This window comes from Capricornis sumatraensis, chromosome 3 (assembly GCF_032405125.1).
Source record: "Capricornis sumatraensis isolate serow.1 chromosome 3, serow.2, whole genome shotgun sequence".
In the NCBI taxonomy this organism is placed as follows: domain Eukaryota; kingdom Metazoa; phylum Chordata; class Mammalia; order Artiodactyla; family Bovidae; genus Capricornis; species Capricornis sumatraensis.
The window spans coordinates 1,639,073-1,665,737 of record NC_091071.1 but is presented as its reverse complement, the minus strand read 5'-3'; the positions used below and the strand labels follow the sequence as shown (position 1 = coordinate 1,665,737).

Sequence of the window (26,665 nt, the reverse complement as noted above, 5' to 3'; positions counted from 1 at the left end):
ACTTGGGGTTACTGGTGCACCCGCTGGAGGGAGACCAGGGTGTCCAGGTCTGGAAAGGCTCAGAGGGTACTCATGTTGAAAATAATATTTCTGAGACCTGGAATCTCGGTTGTCCTGTGTTTAATTGAAAAAGAAGTGAGTTTGATTTTGGTTTTACATCCAAACTTTGAGTATAAAAAAATAAATGGGGTCAGGGGCATGGTAATGATTTTCACCAAAATGTAATAAGCACTTATCTCTAATTAAAGGGGACTTGTTTTTAATTTTCCCACTTATGTAAACATGTACACGACTTTTATATAAAGTAAAAGCTTTTCCCTGCTTCTCTGTGTAGTTTTACTGCGTGACCTTTATCCCATCAAGATCATTCATTTGCATCTTACAGTTAATAACACACAGTTTGTACTTTACTACGTCCACGGAATGCCTCTTCAGTGTGTCTTTTTAGTTACTTGTGTGTCCAGTCAGTGAGAACGCAAGGCCCGTTGAAGCCCAGCATTCATTCTGGTTTTCGCTCTGCTCCGTCTTGTAGCAGATGCTTCCTGACTCTTACTGAGTAGGTTGTTCTGGTTTTTTCGAGCAGTGACTGGGCCTCCTCTGACAGGTTCCCCACGCCGAGTCTGCAGAGGCGTATCGTCAGCGTGACTGGGAGGCCAGGGACGTCTGTCGTTCGGGTTCTGTCTCTGTCCCCTCCCAGATGCAGCCCCTCTTGGGCCATCAGAAAGCTCCCGGTTTGAGCTCGTAGAAGCTGCAATCAGAGAACTCGCTTTTGGCCTTACTGCTGCCAGTATTTCAGTTAGACAAGTGGCCTTGTGCGCAAACAGCTCCCTCTTGTCTCTGCATAGCTGTAGGAAGGCCAGTCCCTTGGGGTTGATTGTGTGTTGTATGTGGTTGGGGGAGGGGAGGACCCATCCACGTGTGGGGCTGCCTCTGGGCTGTGTGGACCAGGAGGTGTGGGAGACGCCCCTCCAACAAAGCCTGCTGTGGGTGCCTCCGGCCCGAGTTGTTGTGGTTGTTAGAAGTATGTATGAGTGGTCCATAAGAATTAGTTAGAATTGGAGAAGGAAATGGCAACCCACTCCAGTATTCTTGCCTGGAGAATCCCAGGGACAGAGGAACCTGGTGGGCTGCCGTCTGTGGGGTCACACAGACTGGGACACGACTGACGTGACTCAGCAGCAGCAGCAGCATAGCAATGATTTGTAATGGCAGTATTCCTAAAAGACGTGTTGTTTCCGATCTCTTAAACTGCATTAAATTCAGGTAAATACGAGGTCAGGAAATGGACACTAGGAGCCTGATGATAAATTCCTGTAGCATCGTTTAGGTCTGTGCCTTCAAGGAATATCTTAGCAGACCACCATGGAGGTTAGCAGGGTTGAGAACGTTAGTTTTGTTCCACTCCTTGGCACAACTCCATCTCTGATCTTCTCTAGGGCCCGAGAAAGGGGCTTCCTGAGATGCGTTCCTAGAGGGACTCCAGGCCCCGTGACTCAGAATTACACTCTTGGTTCCTAGACACTCTGCAGATGCTGGTTGGGCAGGTGGATTGCCTGAATTCTGAGAATGTTGTCCCGGTGGAATCTGGGAAGGGAGACAAGCCCACAAAGGAGAACATGTCGAAGAAGTAACTTCAGAATTTGTCATTTAAGTACAGCGTCCTCAGAACAGAGAACAGGAGAGCTGAGTAAATGCATTCTAATCTTTCTAAACTAAGTTGGGAAATCTTGGTGTCAGTGTGAATCTTCCTGTGTGTGTTTCATTTGCACAAGGTTCTGGTGGGTGCACCTGGACAGGTGTGCAGGGACCCAGGCGCTCGTGCGCTTGTCTCTCAGGCCTGGCGTAGCACCGGTGCATAGTAGGCTTTCAGATATTTGTTGGATGTGTGAGTAGGCACTTTAACAGGAAAAACGTCTAAAAGCTTGGAAACGATACATTAATTTTGATGATCTTGTAAAACGAAAGGGTTTTCATGTTCTAAGAACAGGAAGGTCAGGGTTCTCCTGAGCAGGAAGATACGCTAACCCTGTGTTTCCTGGCAACCATCCGCGCCAGGAGGCTTGCCAGGGGAAGACAGACAGGCTACCTGGGGCCAAGGTGGAGCAGAGGGCTCAGGAAGTGGAGTAACTGGAGCTCTTGCCTTTATCCCCGGGAGCGCAGGGCCGGGGCTTGGGGTGAAGTGAGCGCGTCAGGCGTTGCCACACTGCTCCCTTGTGTGGAGTCATTCTTGTAACTGGGAGTTCCAAGGGCAGCAGGTCTCCAGGCATTCTTCTCTGCAACTGAGACACCCACCCTCAACTTCTCCCTGCGCTCAGCGGGGTCCTGACACCCATTTTCTCACACTGGTGTGTTTACAGCTCTGAGCCGGTTGGTTGGTTGGTTCATTCCTGTGATTGTCCTGCCTGGAGGCGGCACGTGCACACACACACACATACACACACCTGGAGACGACACATACATACACATTCACGTGATTGTCCTGCTTGGACACACACACACAGCCACACACACGCCTCTCCCCTGACGAAAACACACACACTCACGATTGTCCTGCCTGGAGACGGCGCACACACACCCCTCTCCCTGGATGGAGACACACACACGCACACACCTCTCCCGGGACAGAAACAGACACACAGTCACATGATTGTCCTGCCTGGAGGCGGCACACACACATACACACACCCCTCCCGACACACACACATACCTACACGCACACACACCTACACACCACACACACACACCTACACACACACCATACACACACACACACACACATCCCTCTCCCCGGACGGAAACACACACACTCACATGATTGTCCTGCCTGGAGACGGCGCACACACACACCTCTCCCTGGACGGAGACACACACACACACGCACGCATGCACGCACGCACACATCTCTCCCGGGACAGAAACAGACACACACAGTCATGTGATTGTCCTGCCTGGAGGCGGCACACACATACACACACCCCTCCTGACACACAGACACATACCTACATGCACACACACCTACACACACACACACACACCCCTACACACACACACACCCCTCCCCGGACGGACACACACACCCCTCCCTGGACGGACACACCTATACACACACATCCCTCCCCGGACGGATACACACACACACACGCACACACACACCCCTCCCTGGAAGCAGCGGGTTTCCCACTGTCAAAGGGAGTCTCTTCTCTGAAACACAGTCGGAGTGATTAGAGTCATTTTATTTTTCAGCCTGTCCTTGCAGAATTTCCGTAATCTAAGAATCTTCACAAAATTCTCAAGCCCACCATAAACAGGCTGTTACTCAGAAAGTCGATCAGCATCTTTCACTTACATGATGTTTTTGTAGAATGGGAATGGGCCCCATGGGGTTTTGTCTTTGTGGATTAAAATGTGCCTATGACTCCTCTTTATAAAGTTGTAAGGAAGAGGCTGTGGTGGCCCCCCACACCAGGAGATCACAGCTAAGCGTGGGAGCAGGCCTGGACGTGAAGCAGCTGGCAGAGACCCTCAGAGAAAGCGCGCTGCCCACCCGCCATCCGGGGAGCGAGCGCTCCGGGCAGAGGGAACCAGGACTGGGGGCCCCGAGGTGGGGTGTGGGCGGGGTGGCAGGTAGGGGGAGATCACACGGTCCTGTCCGCTGTGCTGAAGGTGTGCCGTGAGAAGCAAGACCACCTGCCTCGAGGTTTTAGGAGGACGCTCTGCCGCTGAGTGGGGACACGGTTGGGACGGGGGCGGTGGGGTGGGCTAGAGTGGGGCAGGTGGTCCCTGGGAGGACCGCAGGGACCCAGCACGTTCTATCGGCTGTTTGGCAAGGTGGACGTCGGCTCTCAGCTCCGTGAAGGGGGGGGTGGTTGTGCCAGCTCACGGGTCCTGAGGCCTGGAGGCTTGGTGCCCACCAGATTTGTGCCCAACATGTGAGGGTTCAGTTCACACTCGCCCCGTTTTTATTTCAACTGCTGTTTCTGCCTTTCTCCCCGGAGGCGCCGCTGTCGTGAATTTCATATGTGTTTAACCTGTGGTTTTATAGTTTTACTACCCGTGTTTATATCCATAATGAGCGTATAGAGCTCATGTGTTTTTCAAAGAGCTTATTTAAACGGTGCCATCTTTAGGTGTATCGTTTAAGACACTGGCTTGCTCAGCAGTGTGTTTTTGCCTTCTGCGTGTTGGCGCCTGCGCATCCAGCTGGTCCACTGCAGCCCTTGCAGCCATTGCCCCTGGTGTGCAGCCCTCGCCGGGGTGCTTTCCGTTCTCACTGCGACTGGCAGTGCCTGTCTGGTCCATGCGTGCGGTGCCCAGCAGCCGGAGTGTGTGCTTGGGTGTGGACTTGCTGGGTCACTCATATGCTTCCCTTCCGGATGTCGTTTATCCCAGCGTTACTGGAGCGTTGCTTCTCATGGGAAGTCTTACTGAGCCAGGAAACCGTGGTCCTTACTTCAGATAATGACAGATCGCCATGTGTGTCCAAGTGGACGGGTTAGTGGGACCCACTGAGTGCATGCTGCAGATGGGAGCAGAGGCACACGCCCAGGGTTTGCTTTAATCAGGAATCTGGAGGCTCCCAGACATGGGAACGACAGCTGTGAAGGAGGACGTCTGTCCTGACAGACCCCCAGGAGCAGGAGGCTCTGCCTGGGGTCTGGGGAGTACCGAGGTCCGTCCGGAGGGAGAGAGAGCAGAAGCCTGGTGGAGCCTCTCTGGGGTGCTGCAGGAAGGAGGGGGCAAGGCAGGGCAGCAGCCTGGGCCGGAGGGTGTGCTGGGCACCCGCTGTGGGCCATCTTGTTCGGGACCAGTCCAGGCCGGAGGGCTCCTGCCGCCTGGAGGGCAGGAGCGGAGGGGGAGCTGGTTCCAGGTGCTGGGTTCGCCCAGGAGGGGCGGTCTCTCCAGGATCAGCACGGCTCCGGAGATGTCAGAGCACCGCCATGCAGAAGGTGGAAGACGTGGGCGACACAAGGGTCACGTGGCGAGAACTGTGCCCTGGGCTGGTGTGCCGAGACGGCGCACCCAGGCACCCCTCCCCGCTCAGGCCGGCAGCAGGGCCTTCACAGGTGCCCCGTCAGGCTCCTCCCCGGAGGCCCTGAGTGCAGGGGTGCAATCAGCCTGGGCATCAGGACGTGCGTGGACCCCAGGTAATGGACAGCAGCCCAGCCCAAGGAGCAGCGATGTGGGAGCCAGGACTCTGATCCCTGCTCGGTTCTCAGTGCCAGACGCAGGGCCCTGGAGGGGGCCACCAAAGCTGGAGGAGTCGCCCAGAGACTGGAGCCCTGGGGTCACAGCCAGGGACGCCGTGTAGGTACCCGCGCAGCAAGAGAACCGACGTCCACCAATCAGTTCCGTTGGTAATTTCACAATACTAGAACGGTGACAGTTGAGTAAATTTTTACAATACAGGTGACTGTTCAAAAGAATGGGATTCCTTTGCGGGGGATAACATTTCACTTAATAGAGGTGTGTTCTCACCATTGAGTCAAATGCACATACTCGTCTCTGAGAGCCACGCTCAGCTCACAAGCCACACACAGTCAGGAGACGGGGCGGGTCTGGCCTGCAGGCCTTAATGTGCTGACCTGCCCCCACGCCCCCCCCCCCAGCATGGACACACAGGCGGGATGTCTGCATAGTCGTGCTCCCGGGCCAGGGTTCTGCACTCAGGCCGGGCAGCAGTGCCTCCCCCAGTGGCTGTCAGACGCGGCAGGAACTGTGACCTCACTCCTTGGTCCTGTGACATGCAGGCTGCCCTCCAGAGTGCGTCTCACAAGAATGTGGGGGACCCGGGGGACCTCGGATGAAGGTGGACGCGGAGCACCCAGTTTGCCGGCAGATGGGAACGGTTTTCTGAAGTCTGTCTGCTCTCCACTGTGTGATGAGGCGCGTGTTAGCAGAGTACCCCGGGCTGTTTGCTTCTTGACCAGCTATGGAAGAGCCTCGCCTTTAAGCATGGGTGAACTAACCACCCAGAAAGCCACCGCCCCAGATGGGCCATTTCTGAGTTGACCCTGGCAGATTTTCGAAGATTGTTTGATAAAAAATGACACTCTGTCGTTAAATTTCTCCTGCTTCTGAACTACATTTTATAATCAAACTGCAGTCAAGGAGGAAACCCAGGTGACTCCCATGAAGCCTCCCTGCCGCACTCACAACTGACCTGACGCCCTCGGCCTCACCCTGGCCCTCACTCACCACACTCCACGTCCCTCTGATGTCGAGTTTCTTAAAACTCTCGCGTCCTGTCCACTCGGAACACACCCTGCCACTTATCGAGTGGCCGGCCCATCCCCGTGGTCAAGTCAGCGTACGTGGCTCCTCAACAGCCTTCCCTGTCAACCCTGCTGACACAGCCTCTTTCCCCTTCTCTCCACGGGGTATTTCTTTCCCTTAGAGCCAGAGTGCAGGGCTTTTCCACTTCTCTTTCTGTGGGAAGCATTTTAGGATAGTCCTCAGCTCACAGGAAGCTTCATGCGGGCAGGGGCCCAGCCGTCCCATCTCTGCCCTGTCCTCGGTCACCCTCACGGTGTGGGCACCCGGTGTCTTGGGATGAACAGAATGGGCTGACGGGCCTGCTGCAAGGTAGAAATGGTCTCGTGGCGGAGGGCAGGGTGTTCACTGTCTGTCCGGCTCCAGAAGTAAAAAGTCACGGCATCACGGGCTGTTCTCTGGCTCCCGGGGCCACCTGAGGTGTGGGTGAGCCCCCTCGGGGACACAGGAAGGGTGAGTTGGGGTCTCCTCCTGAAAGTGTGTCACACAGCCTGACGATCACGTGGGGCTGGAAGGCTGTTCGTCACAAGGACACCCTGTCTTCGGGGTGCCCAGCGCAGCCCCCTGAGTTTGCTCCAGCTCCGACCCTGAAGTCCGGGACGCGAAAGCAGCCGGAAGAGGAGCTGAGTTTTGGGCGGGGGCCATGCTTTCCCAGCAGGGTGGTCGAAGGAGGCCTCACTGGGAAGATGACCCTTGGGTATTCAAGACTTTCTGTTTGCAGAAGTCCCCTGGAAGCTTCAGGGTGTAACTTCTGAAGCTTCTTACCTGTGAACCTGCATATAGTCGCGAGGGGTCTGTCTTCCGCTCCGCGGATCCTGAAGCCGAGCCCTGGCTCACGCTCGGTGCAGCAGAGCGGAGCTGCCGGTCCGTCCGTTCCGAGCGCAGGCTCGCCGCCAGCCTGGGTGCCGGTGCCTCACTCAGGCCCGCGGACGGGCAGGGGCAGCCGGGGCCTCGCCCCCGGACCCGCGACTCCCCTGGTGTCCAGCCCCGCCCGCCAGGCCCCGCCCCGCCCGCCAGGCTCCGCCCCGCCCGCCAGGCTCCGCCCACCTCTGCCTCCGCGGTCTCCATCCAGCCGGGGTCTCTCCAGGCGCAGCAGGCCGTTGGTCCTGTGACCCGTGTGCGCCACGTGCACCCGACCGGGGGCTCCTTGGTACCTGTGACCGTCAGCATGCTTCGCTGACCGGGACAGCCGTGTCCTCTGCGATATAAAGCGTCATCCTGTTGCCCAAGGGCGTTCTTTCTCTTTCACCAAAGCTGATAAATCTTGGTAGTTTTAAAACCTCGTTTCTTCTTAGAGCTGTGCCCTCTTCTTGCTTGGGCCGAAGCAGTTACACTTTTTTTGTTGTTTTGGGTTTTTAATTGGCGTATCATCACTTTACAGAGCTGCGTCGGTCTCCGCGTCCGCCAGCGTGAATGGGTCACGATTGTGTGTGTGTCTCCTCCCGCTCGCGCCTCCGCCCCGCCCCGCCCGGTCGTCGCTCCCTGGGTTTTCCAGCGGCTCCCCGCCAGCTAGCCGTTTTACCCACACTGGGGCACAGATGTCACCGCGGCTGTCAGTGGCCCCCTCCCCCCCCCGTCCCCTTCCCCTGCATTTCTTCGCTGTAAATAGGTTCATCAGTCCTGTTTCTCTAGATTCCGTATACATGCGTTAATATACAGTGTTTATCTTTCTCTTTCTGACTTATTTCACTCTGTATAACAGGCTCTAGGTTCATCCACCTCATGACAGCCGACTCAGAGGTGTTCCTTTCATGGTGTTCTTGCCTATGCGCCCGGTAGCAGGACTGCTGGGTCATGCGACAGGTTTATTCCAAGTTTGTTAAGGAATCCCCCGGCTGTTCTCCACAGTGGCAGTACCAAGCTCGCAAGCCTACCAACAGTGCTGCAGGATCCCCTTTTCGGCACACCTCGTCCAGCATTGACTGCTCGTAGTGTTTTTTAACCTTTATTTATTTGGCTGCTCTGGGTCAGAGTTGTGGCAGGAGGGACGGCCGTGGCCTCACGCGGGCCCTTCCCTCGTGGTGCAGGGACTCTCCAGTCACGGGGATGGGCTCAGCCGGCGGCGCTCGGGCTGTGCTGCTCCGAGGCGTGTGGGAGGGACCTTAGGCCCCACCAGGGATGGAACCTGCATTGCCAGGCAGGTTCTTAACCACTGGACCGCCAGGGGAATCTCTCTTGTTCTTCGATGACGGCCGTTCTGGTTGGTGTGACGTCACACCTCACTGTAGTCTTGATTGTAACGAGCAACGTTGAGCATCTTCTTGGGTTTATTGGCCGTCACAATTATACTGTAAGGGTACTGAGTTCTTCTGATTTTTATGCGTGTTATTTATCCTTAAGCCCACCTAAAAATGTCGCATGGCTACTTCATTTGCCGACTTGACCATTAGTCATGAGGAGAGGTTTTGTGGGCGTTTGCCTTTTTCTGTGCTCCCCCCACGTAATCAGGGTGGAGCTTGGCGCTCCTGACAAATGGCTGTACACTCGTGTGACTTCAGTGGAGGTCGTCGACACTGGGAGTGGCTGGCTGGGGGCGTGAGGTTCCCTCGTCTTAGCCAGCTACCAAGGTCTGAGGACTCTTGTAGTATCTAAGCAGCTTTACACAAAAAAGAAAGTAAGCTAAGAAAAACACCGTCTGAATGATTTATCATAATTCTGAGGAAAAGCAGATGTGGGTCCTTAAGGAAGTGTTCTTCCTTGAAAACCGAGAACAGTTTTTTCCCAGAAATAGTAACAGAGGGATTATTGGCTCTGCCTGCAGGTTCCTGGCAAAGAACGTTCCAGAGCGCTGGTCCTCCCGGGCGCTCAGGAGCCGTGTTGTTTTCTCACGATGTGGGGGTGTCACGTTGCTGGCAGAACTTCCGGGAAGTTCCGTCCCACCCTAAGTAGCCGGTGCTCTAGGGGTTAAACGTCAGGTCTCCTTTGCTTTTCAACGTGGAAGCAAAGTGTGACGTCACCTGGTTCTGCATGGAAGGCGCTTTTTAGGAAGTGGGGCCTGGTGTCAGGTGTGACCTGCAGGACTGTCCTTGAACCGTCAGCAGAGTCCACGTGACGGAGCATCTGTTTTGTGCGTGTACTTTGTTGACCAGGATTAGAAGCCGGCGCTGCATCCCTCGGCGAGGGCTGGCGGAACAGAATCGGGTCAGGTGTGGCCCCTTGGGAGCCCGTCGAAAGCAGTGAGGTCTCAGTTTACAGTCTCCTTTGTCTCTTTAGAGCCTGTGGCGTGCGGGCAGGGCATCGTAGCTGGAGGTCTCACCTCACGCAGCGTCTTAAGAAGTCTGTGGAGTAAACAGAAGTTTGATAACAGTCACTCTCCACAGCCGTCTGTAAAGTCTGAGCTTGTGAAGCTGCCCTTGAGTGCTGAATGGGGCCCAGGCTGTGTCCCTGAAGGATGTGTGACTCACCTCCGAGCCCAGGCCCGGCACCGTGAGGCTGGGGCAGCGAACGCAGTGCCGGCGGGAGCTGGGCTCCCTTTCAGGGTCTGTCAGTACCGCCAGCCCGGGGCCTCGGGCTGTGCCCTCCTCCAGTCTGACCTCCCGTGGCTGTGGAGGGGGAGCCCTCGCTCGCCTGCACGAGAAGCCCTCTTCCAGTTCCGCACCTGCTGCTGATGGGCCGAGCTGCTGCCCCTGTCCGTGTGTGTGACAGCCTCCAGGCCCGCTGCCCCGGTCTTGTTCTCTTCCTTACTATCTCTAGTGATCGCTGGGGTCTGTCGTGTCAGACGCAGATTCTTCTTGTTCTCCATGGGACCCTGAGCCAGGTTCCTCCTAGAGGAGGTGACGTGGTTACTATTGTTACTTCTACCGTTTGACCTTCGCGGCAAACCCTGAAATTGTGAGCTCCAGATTTCACGAGGGATCCCCTCCGCTTCTGGGGTTGATCCCTTTCTGAGGCTAGAACGTCTCCCTGCAAGGACGGGACACTGTCATGCCTGCTGAGGGAGCTGGCCTCATGCTGGAGGCTGCTCCACATCCAGTGAGCTTTTAAAGACTTGCTTTTGCCTTATCATAACGGCGCCCGTGCGCTTTTAAGAAAATCGCATTTCACATTTCACACGGGTGAAATGTATGCCTCTATTTAAACTGTCACTCTGCAGATTCCATTGACTTGTTACAGTCATTTAGGCTGTTGCTTTGGTTGAACTTTTCCTCTAAACAGGCTTTTCTTTTTATCTTTGACGTACCAAAATGGATAGTTTTAAAAGGAACTTTCCAGACGCATTTTGTAACTAAATTGCTTTCAAATAAAGAATGGGATGATATTAATTTATTAAGCTCAATGTTGATTGCTCATGTGTGAGATTTCCAGTGAGAAAGGACTTGGAATGACTATTGACGTTCAGGTTGTGGCTATTAATTCATTAACCTCAATAATGGTTCCTCACGTGTCAGATTTCCCGTGAGAAGGGACTTTGAATGACTAGTGACGTTCAGGTTGCAGCTTTCTGTAGACCAGTTTTGGCACAAGGCGAATCTGATTGTTGGCATCCGGTATCTATTGCCTCAGGTACTCCTTGCTGCAGCGTGAGAAGTAGGAAGGGTTGTTCATCCTGGCTTAGCAGCCGAGGAACCCGAGACCGCTGAGCTCATCCTGTCGACAGCCGTAGATCTGTGTGCGGCCCTGGGGGTTCGGGCTGAGCAAACCAGACAGAGGAGCCTGTCCTCAGGGGCCGCTCGTTCCAGTGGGGGAGAAACGGGGCAACCCAGACGGGTGAGTGACTGTCGGGCCCATTCGCTAGGCAGCAGTAAATGCTCGAGAAAGAGCAGGGGAGGGTGGGAAGGGCAGCTGCCGGGTGGCCTCAGGCGGTGGTTAAGGCGGCCGGGGACGGCCTCGCTGAGCTGACACCTGAGTAGAGGCTCGGAGGAGACAGGAGCAGGCCCTGTGCATGTCTGGGGCAGGAGGGTCGTGGGCGTCCCACAGGTGCTCAGGCCACGGCGTGGAGCAGGAGGAAGAGGGGTCGGGCCTTCTGGGCTTTTCCTGTAATAAGAAAGGGCCCCATGGGGTTGGGCAGAGGGCACCGTGACCTCATTTTGAGAAGAGACTGATGGGGACACGTGTAGACGTGAGGGCCAATCGGAAGGTTTGCCGTGATCCAGGTGAGAGATGCTGGCAGCTGGACCAAAGCCATCGCCGAGGGGGTGGCAGGAAGTGGTGGGGGTGTGGGCCTGTTTCGAAGGCGGCACCAGGGCACCTGCTGACTGCGGGGCGGGTGGTGTTTACTCCTCCCAGTAGAGGCCGGCGGCCGGAGTTCCAGTGCTGTCCAGCACACCCCCTCTGGACCCCTTGCGAATGTGGGCCTACCGGGGCGGGTGCCAGCCTGCAGGGGAGGCGCGGGCTCCAGGGGCAGGCCGGTGTCTTGAGGAACTGAAGCCACTTTTCACAGGCACCGAGGTGGCAGAGCCCGCGTCCTGCCAAGGCTGCTGCTGACCTGTGCCTCTGCGCATGGCCTCTGCACCCATGTCGGAGGCCACGGCGTGTCCTGTCCGCGTCTGTATGAGCAGGAAGGAGATGCATGAACGGGAGTGCGCGGTGTGAAGCAGTTTGATTCTAGCGTGCGCACACAAGCAGCACTGTCCCACAGAACTGTGACCCGCGCCACCGTGCTCTCCAGATCAGCCACAGTAAGGAAGGGAGAGGACACTCTAAAGCGGTTTCACAGTAACACTTTCAGGGCTGGAAACATCCAGGATGTTATAATCTCAGGAGGTTTGTGACTTCCAGCTGTATCATGTCAACCTGTGATCAGTATTAAAAGACAAAATACATGTGTCTTTTGTAGTGAGTCTCTGAAGCCCAGTCACTGAACTAACACACCTCAGTTCAGGCTGGCCACGGCCCTCTGCTCAGCGGCCACGGGTGGCTGGGGGCGCCTGCGTCAGGCAGGGCGGCCACAGGCTATCCCGCGACAGTGCTGCCAGGACGGTGTGTGAGGCTTCCACTGTTTAGAGATTAAAGGAGACTCTGAACTTGCTCGGTGTCCTCTAATTTAGCCAGGCATGTAGTATATCCCATGCTTCTAGCTGAATTGTGGCTTTAAAAGAAAAAATTCTGGAGAGCACCAGAAATGCTGGGTCATGGAAGGTCAATTCAGATGGTTCTGGCCTCGGCGCCTGCTGTCAGCTGCGTGAAAACGGGCAACAGGCAGAGACAGCTTCTCCCTCGTGCCTCTTTGCGCCCTTATCTCCCCAGACACACCCGTAGAGGAAGAGAATGGAGGTGGAAAAACACGCTTCAGAGTCCCGGAGTCACCCTCGACGGCTGGGTGGTCGAGCTTCCGTTTTCTCATCTGTAAAGTGGGCACAATCCTCCACACCCCATGAAGATGAAATGAGCTCACACGCACGCACACCCATGGGTGTCTCTCCGTATATACGCATATCTGTCTTAACTGAAATGGGGATTCTATGACGCATTTACCCTTGCTGTTTACAGTTTATTCAGGTATTTACTGCTATATTTTTATTTTAAAACTTCTCACTAAATCATTCCATCCACGGTGCTGAGTCCCAGCTTGACTCTAGATAACCCTGAACACAGCATATTAAGCCGTGTTACCTGTTTGTAGTGATTACAGGCCTTTTTCCTCTTGGAATGACATTTAGTATTTATTTAGTCTTAAGTTTATTTAATATTTTCTGCCCTCAGCAAGAAGGCTTCACTCCTCGCCGCACCCCGCCGCACACCTCTGTTTGTCTTTGTAACATTTAGTGAGACGTTTAGTCGAGTAGCTTCTGGCTCACACGTCTGGACGAGTGGATGACACACAGTGGCCGGTGGTCGGCATGTGGCTCCAGGAGTCGATTTCACAACCCCTTACGTCCTGAGGTCTGAAATTTAGCATGGCTTTTCACTTTCCAGTTTAGAAGATCCAAGGAATTCTGCACTGCTGTGGAATTCCTTTCTTTTTCTTTTTCAGCTTACAGGGGAACCAGCCTTTCCTAGGCAGCAAAAAAAAAAAAAAAAAAAAGCTGATGTGCTAATTTACTTCTACTTCTTACACCTGGAGTTTTCCTTATAATTCGTCTATTTTCTGAAAACTTGGCCTTGGATATCCCGTTGCCCTGTTAAATTTAATTTGTCATAAACTTGTCCAAGCCTTACCCCCTCCTAAGCCGCCCCATGCTCTCTGCCTTTGGGACTCAGCTCGCTGTGTGTCATCTCCGCACGGGGGAGCCTGGCCGCCCCTCCTGACCGCCCTCCCCACCTGCGCTTGCTCCTTCCCGCCTCTGGAGTCTGGAGGCGGAGCCCTGCCCTTGTCCCACTCCTTCCCAGAGCCTTGCTTGCTCCCAGGGTCTTCCAGAGTAAATTCCAGAAGTCTTAGCTCCCCGCAGTCTGGCTTAACCTGCTCCCCTCGCTGATGGGACGCTTCCCACTGTCCCGCGGCCCTTCTCCCCCTTCCCTGATGGTGGTGGTGATCTCCGGCCCGCTCTGGCCGGCTTCTGTGACGGTGCTGCGAGCTCGGAGCAGGCGCCATGCGGAGTGCCCTTCTGGCCTGTCCCTGTTCCTTGGCACAGCCCTCTGCCAGGCAGCCCTCCTGAAGTAGGAGCATGGCGAGGGACGGGCTATGCCATGAGGGCAGAGAGAGGTTTGTTCCCAGAGCTCATGGGAGGACGGGCGTGGTGGGAACGGGGCCTGGCCCCGGAGGCCCGCCAGCTCTGTGTCCGGGGCTGACGGCGCTCTGATGGGCCGCTTCCTGCACGCCCCTCCCCGCCTCGCTTCTCCTCCGACCTCTAAATTAGAAGGTAGCCTCCACTCCAGCCTCAGAGAAGGCTAAGAGGAGCCATCTGCCTCTGCTTGCTGGGCTCATTAACTTAAAGAAATGCATCCTGTTTACATTGCTGGCAGCGTTTCTTTTATTTGGATGCTGGCCAAAGGCAAACAAGTCTGCCCAGCGGGTTTAAAAAAAACAACAGCAACATAGAAACACAGAGCTTTGCAAGTGCTCACGCGGCTTTCTAGTTGGGCGAGCACGCAAAACCTTGCCATTCTCTTCATGTAGCTCGATTCCGTGGAGCAAGCTCACTTGACCTGCTAGCGTTTTACATCTTTCTGAGCCTTAGTATTTATTGTGGGAAGATTCTAGAAAGGAATGACTAATCTGAGAAGATTTGGTTTGATTAGGGGCTAAACTAACAAAATCTATTTTGAAACAAGATAACAGGATTTGTGATTTTTGGTCTTCTTCCAGTAAAACCGAACCCCGCCCCCCCAACCCCAAATGTACCATCTCCAGCAGACAGGGGAGCTGTTCTTTGATTAGAAGCTGAAACTGCTGGATTTATAAGTTGTTTTAAAAATGTGTTCTTCGAACAGTTTAAAGTGTCATATAGTATTGAGGTGAAGTCATCAGTCTGCTTAGCACTTTACCTGTTTATATTTGGGTGAGTGAATAAAATGCATGGTTATTGAACAAATCGATACTTCAGGTAACACTGTTACTGAAAGGAGAACTTCTTAAGCAGCCGCTACTGAGACTCAAGTAAATCGTCTTCTGCTTTGTTTTCTGCTTGTGAGTGTACATAGGTTTTAGAATTGTCCTAGCCTTTGTGTTTTAGGAAACTGGCCTTTTACTGGAGAAGGTTAGGGCAAGATATTTTATCATTCAGCTATGCCTGCTGTATTAGTATCTTTTAAGACTTAGCAACTCTGTGTCATGACAGGGAGATACATATATATGTATATAATTACCATTTCTGCAAAATAGAGTGTATATAACATTTCGAAAGGCCCTAAGCTCTTGCTAAAAATGAAGGAAAACTGGACTCAGATTTTCAGCAGATGTCCCACAGTAGAAAACTTCCCTGGAGCTTGGTTTTGCAGATTCAGAACAGTTAGTAGAGAGTGGTCTTTGACTGGAATAATTCACAATCAGGGCAAAAGAAAGCTGTCGCTTTTGTTTTCCCGCCTGCTGTCTTTCCCTCCAGATGACGTGAACGAGACCCAGAAAGTGGCTACACTGCTGGTAGCGTTCTAAGTCTGTCGGCAGTTCTGCCAATTTCCCTGGATTTCTAAAAACAGAAATAAGGGGCCTTTTCTTCGAGTTTGGGTGAAGCTAATCTGGACCAGTTCCAGCTTGCCTGGGTGGCAGCATGCACTGGGAACACAGGCTGCTTTTGGATACACCGGGGTTTTAAAGCCAAACCTATGTTCACCCCAATAATTAGGGCAGGCCTGGTCTGCACAGCATTGAAAGCAGTCTTGGTAAACGAGCACTCAGGCCTCTGAGGCCTATCTGGTTCCCTGCCTTCGCCTCCGACATCAGCTCCCGAGGGAGCTCAGTTGAACCCGTGAGTGGGGCCGTGCTCCTCGGGGAGTCGGAGCCCCGAGTAGACACCTCGTGGTCAGAGCGCATGTGCCGCGTGGGAGTCGTGTGGGCAGGGCCGTCGAGGGTGGTGGGCAGCCTGGCTGCCTGGCTCGGGGCATGTGGGGGCTGGGGTCCTGACCCAGCCTCTTGCCGGCCTTGGGGAGGCTTTCTCTGACTCGCCCCGAGGAGCCTGACCCTTTGCCTGGAATCTCACCAGTGAAATCCCTGCTCCCTGCTCAGGTGCTTGCTGAAGCGTTGTGTCTCTGCAGGCAGTGGGGAGTTTGGGGTGATGTCTCAGAGAGTGCAGGGACGGGGGAGGCAGGGAGGAAGGCTAGCGGGGGCCTGGTCTGAGTCCTGTTCCCCGCCCTCCGGATGAGTGGGCTCTGATGAGCTGTGGGCACTTGAAAGGAACCGGGGCTTCAGAAGCTCCACTCAGGTTAGTGTTTTCCAGCCTCAGCTCTTCCTACCAGTCTCTCTTCCTTTGGCCTCTAGTAACCTTCCCTTCCTACACCGTGTAATTGGAACATATATATCTCTAATTGCTAGTTAACTTTTTTTTTCATTACTTTTTATTTTGAAATACATATTTGCAGGAAATTGCAGAGACTGCACAGAGCGGTATCTCCAAGTTTCCCCCAGTGGTTGCATTTTGTTTAACTGTAGTGCAGCATCAAACCCGGGAGACTGAGGCTGGTCCAGTGTGTGTGAGCCTCTGACACGTATCGCTGTGTCTTCAGGACACAGACCTGCCCCAGACCACAGGGAGCTCCCTCCAGCTGCGCAGCCACAGCCGCAGGCCTCTGCCCGTCTCCGCCCCCAGGAGCCGCTCCTGTGCTCTCCATCCCTATGATTTTATCATTGCAAGAACATTGTATGAACGGAATCCCATAGGATGCTTTTCTGAGATCCATCTAAGTTGCACACATCAGTGGCCCGTTCCTCTCACCCTGAAGTCCGTGGTACGAGGTGCCGCGGCTGAACACTTGGCTTGTTAAAGCACCGCCACGCCTAGCACCGAGGTTGTTGCCAGTCTGTGGCTGCTGTGAGCGTTGCTGCACAGGGTTTTGTGGGGACGTGAGCTCTCATTTCTCTGGAATGAATGTCCAGGAGTGACATTGTACGGGATGCTGCATTGTATGCTAAGTGTAGGCTCAATTTTTCTTTCTTTTTTTTTTTTTAAGAAACTGGAAAACTGTGTTCTGGAGTGGCTGTCGCGTTCTGCATCCCCACGGCGGTGTGTTAGAGCTGGCGTGTCTCTGCCTCCTCACCGCCGTTCGGCGCTGGCGCTGATTTTTCGGTTTGGGCTGTTTTCGTACGCGTCGTGACGTCTTCTTATCAGAGCTCGGGTCCTTCTCCCTGGTGGCCAGTGAGCTTGGACATCTTGTCTTCTGCTTATTGGCTGTCTGCGTGCTTGCTGGTGAAACAGCTCTCCATGTCTTTTGGATTGTTTTGTTTCTCTAAATTGTTGACTTTCGAGCATTCTTCGTATATTCTACACCTGAGTCTTTTGTCAGACGTGTGGTTGGCAAGTATCTCCTACCAGTCCGAAGCCTGTCTTTTTATTCCCTTAAAGTCTTCTGAGGAGCAAAAGCTTTAACTTTCATGAAAGCCAGTGTGTCGGTGTATGCCGCGTGTGTTAGTTGCTCGGTCACGTCCGAGTCTGCATGCCCACGGACTGCAGCCCGCCAGGCTCTGGCCGTGGGGGTTCATTCTCCAGGCAGCGTACGGAGTGGGCTGAGTGCCCTCCTCCAGGGGACCTTCCCAGCCCAGGGGTCACACCAAGGTCTCCGGCGCTGCAGGCGGATTCTTCCTCTGAGCCACCGGGGAAGCCATTTTTCCTTTATGAACCACGCATTTTGTGTCATGTCTAAGGACTGTTCGCCAAGTTGTGGACTCTGAAGATTTTCTACTATGCTGTAGCTTTATGTTTTGAGTCAGTTCTGTATAAGGTGTGAGGTTTAGATCAAGGTTTTGTTTTGATTTTGTTTTTTCTTTGCCTATGGATGTCCAATTGCTTCAATATCATTTATTAAAAAGGCTTTTCCTCTACGTAATTGCTTTTGGATCTAAAAAAAAAAAAAAAGCAGCTGACCATAGTACCTGTGTCTGAGTTTCTGTTACGTCCCATTGACCTGTGTGCCTCGTCCATCACCGGTACCACACAGTCCTGCTGATGGTAGCTATGTAATAACATGTCTGGAAATCAGATTCCTCCCACTTAATTTTCCTGTTTCAGGATTGTTTTAGTCTAGTGCCTTAGATTATATGAGTCTTAAAAGAGTTCTATCCACATCCATGAAAGCTCTTGCTGGGATTTTATAGAAACTGGTCAGCCTGTATGTGTCAGTGTAGAGAGCGTGCCGTTGTCACGTCGATGCTTCCGATCCACGAGCATGGTCTGCCCACCTTTCATCGGGTCTTTGGTTTCTTTCATCCACATTTTACAGCTTGCAGCGTACAAGTCCTGTGCACGTTCCGTTAGACTTATACCTAAGTGTTTCGTTTTGGGGCTTGTGATTGTTAATAGTACTGCATTTTGAATGGCAACTTCTGGGGCTAAGACGCCACGCTTCCACCTCAGGGGGAGCAGGCTTGACCCTTGGTCATGGAACTGAGGTCCTGCACACCACGTGGCACGTCTAAAGAGTTTACGATGTTAAATTTCCATTTCCACATGTAAATTTCTAGTATATAGAAAGACATTTTACTTTTGTCAGTTTTCGTACCCAGCAACCTTGCTGAATTCACTTGGATTCTAGGAGGTTTTCTTTGATCGATTCCTTGGGATTTTGTACCCAGACCATCGTTTCATCTGCAGACAGGCTCAGTTTTATTTTTTCCTCTCCAATCCATGTACCTTATATTTCCTTCCCCCGCCTTGCCGTGGAACCGTGTCGAATAGCAGTGGTGAAAGGCGGCGTTCTGGTCGCATTCCCGTTGTCACCTGAAGCGCCATCTTCCACCGTGGATCTTTGCTGTTCGCTGCAGAGGTTTTTGTCAGTGTCCCTTGTCAAGTTAAAGAATTCTCTCCTTGTGGTTTTCTGCGTTTTTATTACCTGTAATTGCTCAGTCATGCCCACCTCTTTGCAACTCCACGGACTATAGCCCGCCAGGTCCCTCTGTCCGTGGCATTCTCCAGGAAATAATACGGGAGTGGATTGCCATTCCCCTCTTCAGGGGATCTTCCCAACCCAGGGATCAAACCCAGGTCTCCTGCATTGCAGGCAGGTTCTTTACCGTCTGAACCACCAGAGAAGCCCTGTGTTTCTTGTTGATGGGTGTGAATCATTTAAATCCATGTCTGTGTCTCCTGGGCCAGGTTCTGAGTTTCGGGAGCCCAGTCACTGCTTCATCAGCCTTCGGTTTTCCCGCAGTGTGTATCTCAGTGCTCTGCCCCCAGTAAGCATTAAACGCGTTTGTGGGTCAGAGGGACTGGGCATGGACCCCGGGGCAGGCGCTCACAGGGGCACTTCTGACCCGGCAGTGCTGGGCACTGGGTCTGGAGGGGAGGCCACAGCTGCACTCTGGGTCACCGTTCCCCTTCGCCTTTCACCTCACCTTTGGTTACCTTTCAGCAGATGCTCCAGCAGAGATCTGGTTTGCCCCAGGTTTCTAGAATAACTGCCAACTGAAAGCCACTGAGCTCTACACAGTCAATGGGGGATTGTTTGTTATGTGACCTGTGCTCCAATAAAGCTCTTCTTTTTCTCAGAAAAGTAAGTGCCAGCTGGGCAGTGATATCCTGATGTCCTCTGTGCTGGGGGACAGGGGACTGCTCTCTGTGTCCTGGGTCCCCCAGACGGCTCTGAGCCAGCCCAGGCCTTTGCAGATGGCTCACCCAGTGCTGGTGCGCAGGGAGCATTCAGCAGGTCCCCCAGCAGAGCCCAGAAGCTTCCGCAGACACCGCGCTGATCATGCTCGAGCACGGAGTCAAGGGTGATGGGCCACGCCTGCTTCCTGCCCAGGGAGGCGTTGTCCCCACAGCAGCATTTCCGCAGTTTGGCCACCTGCCCTCATCCTGGTTTAGTTCAGGCCGCTTCTGCAGTGAGGTGAGGACAAGGTGGGAAATCCTGGCTGTATTTCTAACCGGGAGGGAATCAGCACGACAGTGAGACCGGTTCCCCACCCTCCCAGGCACGCCTGGGACGTGACCCGCTCCCGCCCGCTCCCCATTCGGTCCCCCGGCGCTGACGGCCTGTGTGTGTGCTCCTCCGCGGCGACAGGGCAGCGGGGCTGCAGCTGGAGTTGTCCTCAGGCACGGGCCCTGCCAGCGCCGCGGCTCGCGCTCTGTTTCCACACGGCACTAGGCATGTGTGTGGCCACTTCTTCCCCGACCTGTCGTCTCCCTCTTGGGACCTTTTCAAATGAGGGACGGCACAGGGCAGACCTGCGATGTGGTCTGTGCGAGCCTCCGCCTTGATAGTCACGTCCCCGGGAGCACAGCACTCATGCCGGGACAGAGCGAACCCAGAGACAGACGCTGGCTGCAGGCTTGGCAGCTCCTGAGCCTCCTGCTTCTACGACCGTCCATGCCCACGCCGCTTTCTCCACTGCAACTCAGCCTTCGCAGCGCTGTGAAACCCTCTGTCTTCTTTCTGTTCTTTCCCAGTGTTCAGGGGTTCCGGTCGATCCACGAGACAAGCTCGGCATCCCCTGGCAGTATTCTGAACGTCGTCTTTCTGTTCTTTCCCAGGGCTCAGGGGTTCCGGTCGATCCACGAGACAAGCTCGGCATCCCCTGGCAGTATTCTGAACGTCGTCTTTCTGTTCTTTCCCAGGGCTCAGGGGTTCCGGTCGATCCACGAGACAAGCTCGGCATCCCCTGGCAGTATTCTGAACGTCGTCTTTCTGTTCTTTCCCAGGGCTCAGGGGTTCCGGTCGATCCACGAGACAAGCTCGGCATCCCCTGGCAGTATTCTGAACGTCGTCTTTCTGTTCTTTCCCAGGGCTCAGGGGTTCCGGTCGATCCACGAGACAAGCTCGGCATCCCCTGGCAGTATTCTGAACGTCGTCTTTCTGTTCTTTCCCAGGGCTCAGGGGTTCCGGTCGATCCACGAGACAAGCTCGGCATCCCCTGGCAGTATTCTGAACGTCGTCTTTCTGTTCTTTCCCAGGGCTCGAGGGTTCTGGTCGATGCACGAGACAAGCTCGGTATCCCCTGGCAGTACTCTGAAAATGAGAAGCACGGGATGTTCCTCATGGCTTTCGAGAACAAGGCAGGGCTGCCCGTGGACCCCGCCACCTTCCAGCTGTACGTGCCCGCCCTGAGCGCGCTCTGGGGGGACTCCGGCATCAGGGAGGCGTTCAGCCGCAGGAGCGAGTTCCAGCTGGTGAGTGAGCCCTTGTCTGGACACCACGGGCTTAGACCTCATGGGATTCCCCTTTACAAACTCTGAAAGCACAGGCGAACCGTAAATTGCTCTAAATCCTGGTATTGAAGATCAGAAATACCCAATGCTGATTAAACCGTGTAAATGGTTCAAAAAGGAATGATATTAATTCATTCAGGCTAGATAAATGTTTGCGTTCAAGGAATATGAAGGATTCTTAAAATACTAAGTGTTGGCGTAACTCAATGAGCTCAAACTATCCAAGTATCGTTCTTCGTAGGAAATCAACGCATCCTTAGGAGAATGTCCCAGCTGTGACGCATGAGTCCTGCCCAGCAGACCATGAATGGCCTCAGATCTGTCCCTGGGAAGCGCACATGAGCTCTTCCGAGCTGTTCCCCTAGGTTCTTCCCTTTCATTTTAAAGCCGGAAAGTTTCAGAAAGCCTAGTCGTCCTTGTCGCTTAGCTTCATCTAGGATATGAGTCTGTAAACAGAAAGTTTGGGGTGTTTAGCCTGTCTGCATTCCCTTTTTCTCCTAAGCATCCTTCAGCGTTAACTGTCTGCAGAGATGGGTCTGAGGTCTCTCCTGTAACTGGAATGCATGTGCCCGGCTGCTGTGAATGCCCCCTCTCTGGGTTGTCCAAAAGGCTCACTGAGAACCGGGATCCCGAGTTTCACAGCACCGGTCCTTTGCCTGTCTCTGTGGTGTTGCCATGATAGGCATTTATCTTTTAAAAGCAGAGTGTTGAGTCTTCCCTGTTGGCACACTCCACACGAGCGGCTTCTTGCTATATGGAGCTTGCTGGCCCTGCCGTGCTGTGACGTGTCTTTAGGCAGCGTGCGTGGCTGTGGGTCTTGCTCGTCCACAGCCGTCTGCTCTTCCGCCATGTGGGTGTACTGGACATGCCTGTTCCCTCATGGGTGTACTTTGGGGTCGTTTTCCGTGTTTTGCTGTTAGAAACGAATGCCCCTTGACCTCTCCCGTGCGTCCCCAGGTACCCATGTCCAAGGGTCTCCAGGACATACACAGTGGAGGGGAACTGGCCGGTTGTAGGGCCTCTGCGCCTGCAGACAGACAGACAGAATGCGTCCCGTCGTCTTCCGGAGCAGCTGCAGCAGCTGCGCCTGTGTCAGCAGCAGAAGCCCCCGTAGGTGCCGTCCGACTCCAGAGGTGCGCGAGAGCCCCGTCGTAGCCGAGGGAGCTGGGACACACTGTATCCCCCTCGTCTCCTTAGGGCTTGATTGAGATCTCTCTGAATTACTGGCTGTGTGTGTTTCCTCTTCTGGGAAATGCCCATTTATGTCTCTTGCTGATTCTTACTAGTGGGTTCTGTGCACTTGCCTCCTGTATTTGAGCTGTTCCTTTCAGTTCAGCTTCCGCGTACTTTTCATCTGATCCCCCCACCCTCTCGTCTTACACAGTCGTCTCGGCACAGCCAGGAGATTGATAGTGGCACACTGCTCTGAATTAAACTGGAGACCTCATTCAGATTCAGCTGCTTTTCCTTGAATGTCCTTCTCACGAGCCAGGGTCAGGCTCAGGAGCCCACCCTGCACTTGGCCCTGGCGTCTCCTGGGTCTCCATCAGGGCCAGCCCCTCGGTCTCTCCTGGGTCTTCATGACCTGGACACCTGGAAGGAGCTCTGCTCGGTCACTTTGCAGAGCGTCCGTCTTTGGGTCAGTCTGGTGTTCTCTCATCACTAGGATGAGCAAGAAAACGACTAAGTGACGCTGCGTCCCCTGAGCGTCCTCTCTGAGGTGTGAGCTCGCGGTGCGTCTGCTTCCTGGTGGCGGGGGCCTGGGTTACTCGCTTAATGTGCTGTTTGCCACGCGTCTCCACTGTGAGATCACTGCTGTCCTCTGTTATTAGTAAATATTGGTGGGGGGGGGCTTTGCGACTCTGCAGACATCCTGTTTCCCTTCAAGCTTTCACCCACGGATTTTAATATCCATCAGTGGATCTGAGGGATGACATTTTTAGAACTTCGATTTTCACATTCATTCTCAAGTTTAAAGATTAAAGTGAAACAGTCAAATGAGCTAGGAGATATAGTTACTACAGAAAAGAATTGTTAGTTTTCTAAAGGGCGTGACCGTCAGGCATGGCTACAGCTGGAGAATACACAGACGCTCACGTGTGAAGTTGGGGTTTAGGTCCCCCCACCATGCGTGGGTGCCAAGGCGTGTCCAGCTCTCTGTAGCCCCATGGGCTGCCGCCCGCCAGGCTCCTCTGTCCATGGGCTTCTCCAGGCAAGAGGACTGGAGAGAGTGGCCACCTCCTTCTCCAGGGGGTCTTCCCGACCCAGAGGTCGAGCCTGCGTCTCTTGCACCTCTTGCATCGGCACGTGGGTTCTTGACCACTGTGCCCCCTGGCAAGCCCCGAGGCTTCCCCCACCACATAAACCCACAAACTGAAATGGTCTGGGAAAGAGTAGTCTCTTCAGAGTGTGAGTGGAAATTGCCGTTGTCAATTGAGAGTTGACCCCAGAAAGAAACGTACGCTGCAGAGCTGAGCGCTGCAAGCCGTGTTTAGCAAGTGCTGTATCTGGGGTGTGAGTGTGCTGGGGCGGCTTGTCAGACCCTTGTGCATCCTCCTCGCTGGGCACTGCGGTGGGTGCTCTTTCACTGAGCCTTGCCTGTGAGCCAGGCACTCTGCTGAGGTCAAGTTCGGCTTCCTCCCAAAGCTGGTAAGACAGATATCCAAGCAAATAATCGCCATAGAATATGCTGAGAAGTGTGATTGAGGAGCATCCAGCTACGCTGTGCATAAAGGGAGAAGGTAAGCGATTCCACCTGACAGGAGGGGGCAGGGAGATGTTTGGGGGCAGACTGTCTCAGGATGAGGTGGAGATGAACTGGGCCCTGTTAGGCGTGGACGGGGGTGTCTCTGCAAGAGTGTGGCCTGCGCGGCTGGGCGGAGGGGGCCAGAGAGGTGCCGCCCCGCTCGGCAGGCTCCTTGTGCATGTCCCGCCTCCAGCTGCCGTACCCAGTAAAGGAACTTGGTCGGCTCAGGACAAAGTTTGGGGGTGGAGGATGAGTGGGAGCTCTGTGTGTGGCTGGCATGCTTCTCGGCTCTGCCCCCTCCTCGGTGCTGGGTCAGTCCTGGCCTGGCTTCCCCGGCACAAGGCTGCAGCAGTGCCCACCACCTCCCCGAGCCGGGGATGCCGTGCAGGGAGATACCCCGTGGGGCGCCCGAGACCTGATGAGCGTCCAGCCCTCGCGCTCCACTGTGGGACAGGGGCGGTGAGCGGGACTCCCAAGATCACAGCCCTTGAGCTGCGTTTGGCGACTTGCCGTTCCGATGGGCTTGGTGCAGCTGTTCTTAGCAGACTGGGCGGCTGCGGGGCACTTTGGTGCCTCTGCCGGAGTCCTGACTGAAATCCGCTTGACCAACTCTGACCCCGACGCTTACTCATTCCGACGTTTGGGGTCCAGCACACATGGAGACCATGGGCCCTTCTCTCTGATGCTTTTTGCTTCACACTCTTGAATGTTTAAAAAATACAAAAGAACAGAGTTGACTGCATTCTGAATCATTTTTTTCCTCCTCCCAGTTCCTGTTTCACAGTGGCAGGGCATGATACTTCCTTGAAAATGTCTTCATCCCTTCGGCTTTGGAGGATGGAACTGGAGATTCAGTTCAGAGGAGGGAAGTCTGTTTCTTGACTTCTGAAAGTCAAGCGATTCTGCTAATTACAGAGACTGTTTTTTCTTTTCTGTCATGTTTAGAAAAATTGAGTCTTTGTAACGTCATCAGAGAGTGCTGGATTGCTAGAAAAGGCTCACTCTGGGGCTGAGAGCAGAGTAGAGGTGTGCGCCTCCGTTGTGTGTGTGGCTGCTGCTGCCTTAGAAGCGGGCGGGTATGAGGTTCTAAGAGGAAACTTACTCTGTGGCTGAGAGAGTGGCATGCTGAGCATAAGCAGAGTCGGCTCGCCCGTCTCACTCCTGACACAAAGTCCACGTGTGGTCTGCCCAGGCTTTGTGACATCTGGGCTTCGGTTACCCCGGGGTCACCGCATCCGCCCACAGGGTCCCCGTGGGCCTCACCCACCCCTCACCCGATGCATATACTCCGTAAGGGCCAGAGAAACACAATTTGAAGTTCTCAGGCTTGGAACGCTTCTTCAGTGAGGCTCTGGGATAAAGTAGTGCCCAGAATTCTCCTTTGCATTCCTGCAACAGACATCAGCTTGTGCTGTGTGGTAGTTACATCTTTTTCGAAAAAGAACAAACCAGTCCCGTTGCAGGAGGGCTTGACCCCGCAGGCTACTGTTACTTGGACAGTTGCCTGTGCTTTTGCTCAGGTCAGTGCTCAGTTGTGCCCGACTCCCTCCGACCCCGTGGACTGCAGCTCGCCAGGCCTCCCTGTCCATCACCAGCTCCCGGAGCTCGCTCAAACTCAGGTCCGTCGAGGCGGTGATGCCATCCTACCATCTCATCCTGTCGTCACCTTCTCCTCCCACCTTCAATCTTTCCTAGCATCAGGGTCTTTTCCAATGAGTCGGTTCTTCATATCAGGTGGCCCAAGTATTGGAGTTTCGGCTTCAGCATCAGTCTTTCCAATGAATATTCAGGACTGATTTCCTTTAGGATTGACTGGTTGGATCTCCTTGCAGTCCAAGGGACTCTCAAGAGTCTTCTCCAACACCGCAGCTCAAAGGCAGCAATTCTTCGGCACTCAGCTTTCTTTATGCTCCAACCCTCACATCCATACATGATTAATGGGAAAACCATAGCTTTGACTAGATGGACCTTTGTTGGCAAAGTAACGTCTCTGCTTTTTAATATGCTCTCTAGGTTGGTCATAGCTTTTCTTCCAAGGATCCAAGTGTCTTTTAATTTCATGGCTGCAGTCACCATCTGCAGTGATTTTGGAGCCCAGAAAAATAAAGTCTGACACTGTTTCCGTTGTTTCCCTGTCTATTTCCCATGAAGTGATGGGACTGGATGCCATGATCTTAGTTTGCTGAATGTTGAGTTTTAAGCCAGCTTTTTCACTCTCTTCTTTCACTTTCATCAAGAGGCTCCTCAGTTCCTCTTTGCTTTTTGCCGTAAGAGTGGTGTCATCTGCATATCTGAGGTTGATATTTTTCCCAGCAATCTTGATTCTAGCTTGTGCTTCATCCAGCCTAGCATTTTGCATGATGTCCTCTGCATATAGGCTAAATAAGCAGAGTAACAATATACAGCCTCGATGGACTCCTTTCCCTATTTGGAACCAGTCTGTTGTTCCATGTCTGGTTCTAACTGTTGCTTCTTGACTTGCATACAGAAGCAGTTCTGCGTCTTGTTCTGCGTCTGGTATTCCCATCTCCTTAAGAATTTTCTACAGTTTGTTGTGATCCACACAGTCAAAGGCTTTGGTGTGGTCAATGAAGCAGAAGTGGATGCTTTTCTGTAACTCTCTTGCTTTTTCTTTGATCCGACGGATCACTACCCTACACATGGACATCACCAGATGGTCAACACCGAAATCAGATTGATTATATTCTTTGCAGTCAAAGATGGAGAAGCTGTATACAGTCAGCAAAAATAAGACCGGCCGGGAGCTGACTGTGGCTCAGATTGTGAACTCCTTATTGCCAACTTCAGACTTAAACTGAAGAAAGTAGGGAAAACCACTAGACCATTCAGGTATGACCTAAATCAAATCTTTTACGTTTATACGGTGGAAGTGGCAAATAAATTCAAGAGATTAAATCTGATAGAGCGCCTGAAGAACTATGGATGGAGGTTCGTGACATTGTACAGGAGGCAGGGCTCA

At 53.6% G+C, this 26,665-nt stretch overlaps 1 protein-coding gene across 3 annotated transcripts in view; it reads left to right on the top strand.

Moving 5' to 3' along the window:
• The window catches only part of GNA12 (G protein subunit alpha 12), a 75,943-nt gene that overhangs the window by 19,686 nt on the left and 29,592 nt on the right, over positions 1-26,665 (top strand). For all 3 annotated transcript variants that reach the window (XR_011144696.1, XM_068969629.1, XM_068969628.1), the window contains exon 2: positions 20,685-20,900. Coding sequence is in view for 2 of the 3 variants with exons in the window: in XM_068969629.1 (XP_068825730.1) it covers positions 20,685-20,900 (216 nt within the window). In the remaining variant the exon portion in view is untranslated. The remainder of the gene's footprint in view (positions 1-20,684; positions 20,901-26,665) is intronic.